We start from the raw sequence: 9073 nt of genomic DNA on the forward strand, positions 1-9073 counted from the left end.
TCATCTTTCTTTTCATCACACCTTCGTCTAACATTCTCCGTATGATAATCAATCACCTTAACTTATTTATCTTCTGAATCAATTTCACTTTAACTTACTTATCAAATTTCTGCTCAAAATATGGGTAAATATCTACTATTTAAAAAAACGTAAGGTTCCTGTTTCACTTTTCTTTTCGTCCCACCTTCGTCCAACCTTTCCCGTATGATAATCAATCGGCTTAACTTACTTACCTTCTGAGTCAATTTCACTTTAACTTACTTACTCCGTATATTAAAATCTCGTCCTCATAGTATCAAATTTCTGCTCAAAATATGGGTAAACCACGGGCAGGAATGAGGAAGTCATTACAAAATCGGCTTAACTTACTTACCTTCTGAATCAATTTCACTTTAACTTGCTTACCTTTCTGAATCAATTTCACATTCTATACACAAGGAAATGACTCAAAATCTCGTCCAACAAGTCAAAACCTCTAGCCTGGCTCGGAGAGAGAAAACCTACAACCTTCTGTTAAGAGTTGAATATTGGTCGGACATTGGGTCACACATGGATATGACATTCTGAGCGGTGTTCTACTGAGGGCTTCAACCTTCTATTAAGAGTCGGATATTGGTTAGCTATTGGTCGAAATGTCCGGCCTTATTTTTTCAAGCTTCTGTCCTTGACGTTGCTTCGGGTCTCCATGTCGGCGGTATGCCATGAGCAAAGCTCAACACCGCTTCTGGACCTTTGAAACACCATCAAATCAAAGTTAGGGAAACCTTGTTGATGTTGTGGCCGAGATATTCCAGGTCGAAGACGGAAGATGCCAGCGACAATAATATGAGAAATTGGCCTTTCTCTCAAAGAAGAAGGCGGTGTCCCAAATCCAACCACATAGATCAAGGGAGACGTAACCTAACAAACTCAAAACTGGTCAGACGTCACCGATCGGAGAACGAGCCAGAGAACCAAAACACGAAACGGCGTTATCCACTCCGCCATAAGACACCTTCAGTGACCACCCTTATATAACACAAAGATGCAACCAGGTCCCCCGCTCCATAAAAAGCAGCGATAAGACAATCCCCCACCCTCTATGCCGCCACGAGTTTTTTTAACATAGTACAGACGCAAATGCTCATACAAACAGAGATACTCTTATCCCTATGAATGCACGCACGTACACCCTACCCCTATGAACACCTCTAAGAGACTGAGCTGGCACGTCATCTTGAGATTGACAAAGTCGTCACAAACGCCTTCGTAGTCGATGAGAACGTCTCCTTCCACTGGACGCACATCGCTAGAATGGCTGAAATAAATCCAAAAAAATGCCAGCAACTCGCTGGAAGGTTTGAAATAAATCCAAAAAAATGCGAGCACCAATGTTAAGTCTGAGACATAAACTCTGGTGGGCAAAAAATACTATTGTCCTTCTAACCATCCAACCACAGGTCTATGCCAACACAAGTTGGACCAGAGTCGGGGAAGCATCATTCTTAGCCACCATTGCCACCACTAGGAATGAAATTCTAATCCAAAGAGACTTTAGACTTGACACAGCGCTGCAACGCATTTCAGTTTTTTTTTGCATGCATGCATTCCAATGGTGCTAATTCGTGTTTGTTTCTTTTGCAATTTGCGTAAGTTTTTTCAGGCCCTTCGGACTACACCGCTTATTAGGAAGCATGACTGCAGTGTCAGAGGTAAACGAGAGAAACAAAAAGGACGTGGATAGGGAGCGTGCGGGCGTTGGATGGAATGCTCGAGCATACTCTCCATATGAGGAAACTGTTGTACCACGTCATCCTAGTCTGTTAAAAAAGGAAAGTATATAATCCCCAAACCAAACGCTACCTCAGTCAAGAGCGCACATGCATTTATTTGGGGTATCAGTTTGTTTAAAAAGCTATAACTATTGATTTGAGCTTCATAATTTAGATCCGTTTCCACCACTGGGTTTCTCGTGACGAGTTCTTCAAAACTAGATCACATATATCGACAAAGTTTTTTTAGAGCAACTTTGGGTGCAATGAAGGCAACGTCAGTGTTATAGGAAAGCAACTCCTTATTTTTTTGCATAGTATAACTACCTATCGACGAGGAGTCCTTCGAAGTTTGTTACACGACTACCAATTGACTAGCTTCATCTTTAAGTAGCACTATAGGGAAGCAAACTCCGATTTTTGGTCTAGTGGAACCGCCTATTAGGTTAGTTTACGTAAAAACGAGAAAATCACATGAAACATGAGGCACCTTTAGTACTACATGCAAGCAACTTCATTGCACTATGTGTACATGTGAATTTTGCTAACATTATCCCAACTTGCCTATCGTTGCTGCTCAATCGCTTACGTTTGATGCTCAGTTGCCTATAAATACTATGAAATTGCCTACCACTGATGCCTAGTTGCCTGCTATTGGTAATTAGTTGCCTGCCGTTGCTGCTCAGTTGCCTAGAAATACTATGAAATTGCCTACCATTGATGCCTAGTTGCCTGTTATTGGTAATTAGTTGCTTGCCATTGCTGCTCGGTTTCCTATAAATAATATGAAATTGCCTATCATTGATGCCGAGTTGCTTGATATTGATAATTAGTTGTCTACCATTGATGCTCAGTTGCCTACAATATTGTGAAGTTGCTTATCATTTTTTGTCTAAGTTGTCCACAAACACAATGAAGTTGCCTACTGGTGATGTGTAGTTGCCTATAATTATCATTTCAGTTGCCCAGAATACATGGAAAAGTTGCCCATTAATGTTGCTAAGTTGTCTATCTATGAAACTAAGTTGCTTATCATCCAAAAATCATTTTATGCAACTAAGTATGATGTTAAGCTGCTCCTCAGTCATGAAAGGCAACTTAGGATAATGTTAGCCTTCCTCGAAAACCTAAGTTGCCTACAAGACTATCAACTTAGAGGCGAAGCTAGTTTGGTGGGGAACTTAGAGGTGAAGTTAGTTAACTTGGTAGTCATTGTAGCCAACTTCGAAGAAATTTTAGATGATAGGCAGTCATCCAACGTAGACTAACAGGAAGTTGCTTTCCTATAGCACTAAAGTTGCTTCCCTTTCATCCAAAGTTGCTCGTAAAAAAAGTTAATCACAACTTACTCATATGAGATCTAGTCTTGAAGAGCTCGTCGCGGAGAACCTAATGGTGAGAGCAGATCTTAATTTCGATGATTGGTTCAAAAGTTATAGCTTTTTAAATTTTTAAAATGTAAATTAAATGCGCACGTGGGATGTTGTGGGGTGTTGCTGAGCTGGAGAAAGAAAAGGACAAATGACAAGAGCGTGTGATCCCTTGTCGTATAGCGTGTGCGCCCGCTAATACAAAATCGTGCAGCTGCACTTTTAAGCAATTGGGAAACAAAAATTGAAGAACATAATCATGCAACACTCAACATTCAGTGGCAAAAATATGCCGCATTTACAGTTACAGAGAGATGCCTAGTTGCAGTCCAGTTTTACGTCTGGAATTGTGAGGGCTGCAATTTGTTCCAAAGCGCAATCCCAAAATCAGTATGTGACAGACCAACTACACCAGCATTGTTTCTCAAAACAAGATTCTCAGCAGTCGGCTCGCGGCGCTCTAGTGAACGATCTCATCTCGCCTTCAGATGAAAATTCAGGTTCGTATCGTTCCAAGCACCGAGCTCAGCATTATCTTCCTTCCAGCAGACAATGTACAGGCCTGAACTTCAGCGCACACGGCGTCAACCTTCGCCCTGCTTGAAGTAGTGCAAGATCCGCGCGGCCAAGATGTCGACCCACGTGTCCGGTACGCCTGGTAGGCACCAATGCATGCAGTCCTGCCCCCAAACGGCCACCGCATCCTTCTTCCCAAGCCAGATAGCTGGATGGGCGTCGGCGCGAAACTCGCTCATGTACGTCAGGTTGAGCAGCTGGATATCCGTGCCGACTAGAGCTTCCTCGATCACTGAATTTACTAATCTCGCTTCCTTGTTGACTCCCCCAAACCTGGGATCGAACCAAGAATCCAGCTGCACAGGATTTTAGGGGGGTCATGACAAAAAAAAAATTGAGGAAAATATCAGATCATGAAAAGCTTGGACCTAGAATGGTACCTCGTGTTCTTCGAGGAGCCTCTTAGACAAGCAACTGCCGTTGTGATCCCATTCGCCTCCATCAAAGTGCCTGGGTGATTGTGTGCGCCACAGCTTCATTGTTGTACTTGGGACCTCCCTTTCGATGTACGAGCTCATACTTTTGAGGACTACCTTCAGTCCATCAAAGATGCCGAGTGGAGGCTCGATTGGTTTTCCTCCTCGGTAGAAAACAAGGGGAGTCTCTTTTGGGAATTTATCCGGACCCCACCTGATAATGAGAAACGCGGTCATGACTCTTAATGAAACTACAAGTATAGTTGCCGCAGAATAGAAGAAATGTATAAGAACAATACACATCGTGATGCTAGTTAACTCAGCATTCTTATTTCACAATGGTAAGTATACCGAGAAAATTAAAAACAAATAAAATTTCAACACTGAAAGGAAAAACGCTTTTTCTAGACACAAACAGCTCAATTTCCAAGTGGTTCCAACATAGAGAATATGCAGTGTTAACACATACTCCCTCCGTCCTAAAATAAGTGACTCAACTTTGTACTAACTTTAGTATAAAGTTAGTACAAAGTTGAGTCACTTATTTTAGTACAAAGTTGAGTCACTTATTTTGGGATACTTATTTTAGTACTAAAGATAGTACAAAGTTGAGTCACTCATTTTGGGACGGAGGGAGTACTAAATATATCTTATGAAACTCATGAAGAAACTCAGTACCCCTAGAACGAAATTAAGGTTTCACCCTATGTTAGCGTGCACACAGTAACAAAGCATCGAGTAAATACTTACCAGTGTCCAGTGTTGAAAATGAGCACGTCGTAGAACTTGGTGATATTTGCCCAATCGTCAGCAGGAATGTCAACATCAACTCTGTAAGTTCCTGTTATTCCATCACTCTGGGGTTTGGAATTCTCTACAGGCTGCCACCTTCGTATCATTAGTTATCACCATGTGAGTTTTAAGATTTTATCATATAAAGCATATACTCCTGTTCATTGTACAAAAGCACAAATCCGTGAAGTTTTGCAGTTGAAATGTCAGATGCTATTAATTTAAGTTTAATAAATATGAAAATTTTAATTTATTGATGCAAATATTCACATTACTGAAGCTCATACATCACAAAAGTAACGAAACTGTCCGTGCTTTCCTAGCATATGGATATAGGAAACAGAACATGCAGTGACAGTAGGATAAACCATATACTCAGAAATCATCAAAACTAAGGATGTGGCAGACAATCAGAATCATAGGATGTTTCGATAGGTAGATCTCAATTCCATAAAATTGACAAAAATGTATTCTTATACATTAATATACTTCTGCACCTGGAAAATGCTTTTCTTGTGTGGATCTGAGAGTAAAGAGCATATGTTGCAACCTACAATAAACACGGAAACAATAGCACAAGAATTCACTGTTCAGCAGACAAAACTACAGAGTTGTGCACAGCAGCCAACCACTGCAGAGATTAAGCATGTAGCACCGTGACGCCACTTGCTATGGAATAATTCCTGATTTGTCTTAAGAGAGCAGAACTACCGCCACAGTTAAGTTTGAGTCCCTCACACACCATTGATCATGAATCATGAAGCCAACCACAGATCTTCGAAACCAAATAACTAGAAATGCAACTCATCCAGATTTCTAGAGGCTAAAACTAAAAGAAATGCATCACCCTAATTATCTTCCGAGAATATCTCAAAAATACTAGTATTGCACACTCAAGTTTGCGACATCCCCTGTCACAGTAACTGTCCCTGATTATCAAACTTCCTCTCTTTTACATCCCATTCTTATAAGCAGCTATATATGGACACATCTAGTCTATCTACCTACAATTCATCCACCCTACTAAAGAAAACACAAAGATGCATTCTAGCTGTCCGGATCCTAAATGCAACTATCCTAAGCAAGATAGATCTAGAGTTCATCCTAATCAAAGTTTCTCACATAAAGCATTGATCTTGTGTTGAAATCTACAAGAATCATGGAGCAGCACTGAGCAGACATGGTGGCAAGACTCACGTGTACTTGGCGAGCAGCACGGCGCGGTGGTACCCGACGACGACGTTCTCCCGGGGGAAGTAGCCGCCCCGCCACGCGCCGCGGCGCTTCCACTTGCGCGCGCCGCCGTCGCCGGAGCGGAGCGCGCAGAGCAGCGCGACGACCAGGTTCTCCGACAGAGAGTCCCCCACGAACCCGATCCGGCGCCGCCTGGCCGCCGCAAGGAACGCGGCGGGATCGAGCCTCGGGACGGCGCCGCAGCGGGAGGGGGCCCAGGAGAGCGCGGCGACGGGGCGGCGGCCGTTGCGGAGGCAGTTCCAGGCGTTGCGGTGGAAGGGGCAGGACTGGCTGTAGAGGGGAGGCGGCGGGGGAGACGGGGTCGGGACCCAGCGGCCGGCGGTGGCGTCGGAGGGGGCGGCGCCGCAGGGGATGGGGGGCTGTGGCGGGGGCGGGGGAGGGGAGGAAGAGAGGAAGAGGAGGACGGAGATGGTGAGGGTGACGGGGAGGAGGAGCAGCAGAGGCAGGCGGAGGCGCGGCATTGCGGGATGGGGTCCGGCCGGCGATCCCCCGGCGGCGAGGCGGATGAGACGAAGGAGAGAAGGGAAAGAAAAGATTTTTCTGTTCTTTTTCCCGCTGGGCAGAGCTTTCCCTTTATCAAAAAATCGCTCAGGTACGTTTCACTCGTTCACAAATACTCCTCTGTAAAACTAATATAAGAGCATTTAGATCACCTCTGTAAAACTAATATAAAAGCATTTAGATCACTAAGTAGTGATCTAAACGCTCTTATATTAATTTACGGTGGGAGTACACATGTTTTGATCTTTCAGTATCGGATAAAAAATCCGTGTCCATTTACGCATGCATTACACACTTGACTTAACTCAATAAGGACAACATCAGCTTGCAGAGTTAAATGCACAAAACCACCACGTTCGTGTCGTCACGATCAGTGAAAAACCATCGCTTTATGATTCGTGACATTTTGCATCGAACCCGAATTTCTGACGGTGGCAAAAAACACTAACAGAAAACTCTAGTGACTTTGATGACGTCACCATTTGGCCGGGCTCACACACCTGGCTAAGTTGGCAAAAAATAAAAAATAAACCATCTAGACCCTTTGAACTTGGTCTTCTTCCTTCTATTCTCTCTTTAGCATTATCACAAACACCTCGCATGCATGCCCGATGTGGTCATCCTCCGACTCCTTCCTCCCCTTCGCTACCACTTGTGCGTGGCATGGACCCGATCTCGATCCTCATGGCGGTGAGCCCTCCGCAACCTCCATTGCCACCCTCCCCCCTCCGTGCTCCTCCCACTCCCGCCCCTCACCACTTTCCGCACCCGCAGGGAAGGAACCACCAGCCGCCCCGCCCCCGGAGAAACGTCGCCACACTCTGACCCCGGGTCAAACTAGTTCCCATCCAGAGGCTAAAAGCAATTCGCACGCACCGACGAGAGAACCAATCGCGCCGGCAACGACATGGCAGAAAGCAGGGTGCAGGGGAGAAGTAGAGAGAGAAATAGAGGCCAGGGAGGAGGGATGAAGTGACGGGGCGTCGGCGACCACATGGTCGGAGCGCAGGCAAGGGAAGGGGGAGCGAGAGACATCCTCCGTTACGTTGTGCAGGGGAACTCTCATGTTGGTGGGTCTTCACTTTTCCTAGAGATGGTTGTAGAATCTAAGCAGGATGTAGTTTGCAATGGGGACAGTGCTGATCCGGTGCTCACTCATGCGGTGTCAAGGACATGGACTTTAAGTTGTAACATATGTATGGCCGACCTGATGCAAACTGCAGTTGGCGGCGGGTCATTTTTTCTTCAGTTCGATCTGGACCTAAGTGTACCTCCTTCTCATCAAGTGTTTCCTGATAAACTCCCATCGAGTGCTAGTGTGGAAGGTACTTATTTCTTACTTGCAAATATGCCACAAAATGCCTCCAGTTATGGATGCAATGGCAAGCAGGGCCATATTTGTTTTAGTCCTAAACAGAGATGGAGTGGTTCTAGATGCAACACTATTTTCATCAGATACTTCATGGGTTTCTTCCAATCTGTTGACCATGATGTGAGTTCAACCTTGCCATGGGACCCTGGAGGTGTTGTTTGTATTAGTTGTCCAGACATTCTACAAAGTGGCGGAGCTAGCACAGGATGCGGGGGTGGGCGGAATAGAAAATATGAAGCTTTGGGGGGGACGAATTTAGGCCCCTAAAAAATTCATTCAGTAATTTTCCTATGGCTAGGGGGAGAGGGGCATCGGCCCCCTCAGGTTTGCATATAGCTCCGCCAGTGATTCTACATGCTCAGCAACACCGGAACTTGATTCAAGACATTTTTGATACATAATCCTTCTGAAGTGCAGCGGTTTATTTATTTTAGAGGAAAAGGGCTCGAGAGCCCCGGCTCCATTGCATTGATCAATGAAACCAGTCCAACATCAGTTTTACATCACTCCCAAGTCTCGATCAGACAGTAGCTAAAGAGGATACCCTCTTCATACTACTCCTCTAATAGCAAAACTAAAACAGGAAATAAAAGGTCCACAGGGACGCACACTCACGGCTTACAAATATGTTATCGCCTGAACATTACACATAATAAAAACACCACATATGGTGTTACATCATCTTCTTCAGGCTCACCGGCCATGTAGCGCGGGCCACCAGTGTTGGAAGAGGATGCCCTTCGCGTTCATCTTGCCCAATAGGCTCAGGGATCATCACATTGCAGCAACTCTGTCCTAACCAGGGTCCGGCCACATAAGCAGAGGAGGCTCTCTTATCTTTTGTTCCAGTCTTGCCACCAGCCATCTCACTCTGTCTTTGACAGGCCCTGAGTATAGGATTTCCCACGCAGACAGCATAGCCGCCATCTTTCTCCACATCCCCTGCATATCAGACCACATAACGCGGCCAAAGTACATGTCATTGCGAAGTTTCCATAAGGTCCACATAGCTGCAGCCTAGTAAATCTTAAGAGAAGTATT

At 44.9% G+C, this 9073-nt stretch overlaps 1 protein-coding gene across 1 annotated transcript; it reads right to left on the bottom strand.

The window, feature by feature from the left end:
• Window positions 1-3365: 3365 nt before the first annotated feature.
• Window positions 3366-6721, bottom strand: LOC109781679 (protein trichome birefringence-like 12). The gene is made up of 4 exons (XM_020340274.4): window positions 6103-6721; window positions 4864-5001; window positions 4078-4327; window positions 3366-3993 (listed from the first exon to the last, which is right to left on the bottom strand). The coding sequence occupies exons 1-4, from the start codon at window positions 6618-6620 to the stop codon at window positions 3706-3708; spliced, it is 1194 nt and encodes a 397-aa protein (XP_020195863.3). The 5' UTR covers window positions 6621-6721; the 3' UTR covers window positions 3366-3705.
• Window positions 6722-9073: the final 2352 nt, after the last annotated feature.

This window comes from Aegilops tauschii, chromosome 6 (assembly GCF_002575655.3).
Source record: "Aegilops tauschii subsp. strangulata cultivar AL8/78 chromosome 6, Aet v6.0, whole genome shotgun sequence".
NCBI lineage: Eukaryota > Viridiplantae > Streptophyta > Magnoliopsida > Poales > Poaceae > Aegilops > Aegilops tauschii.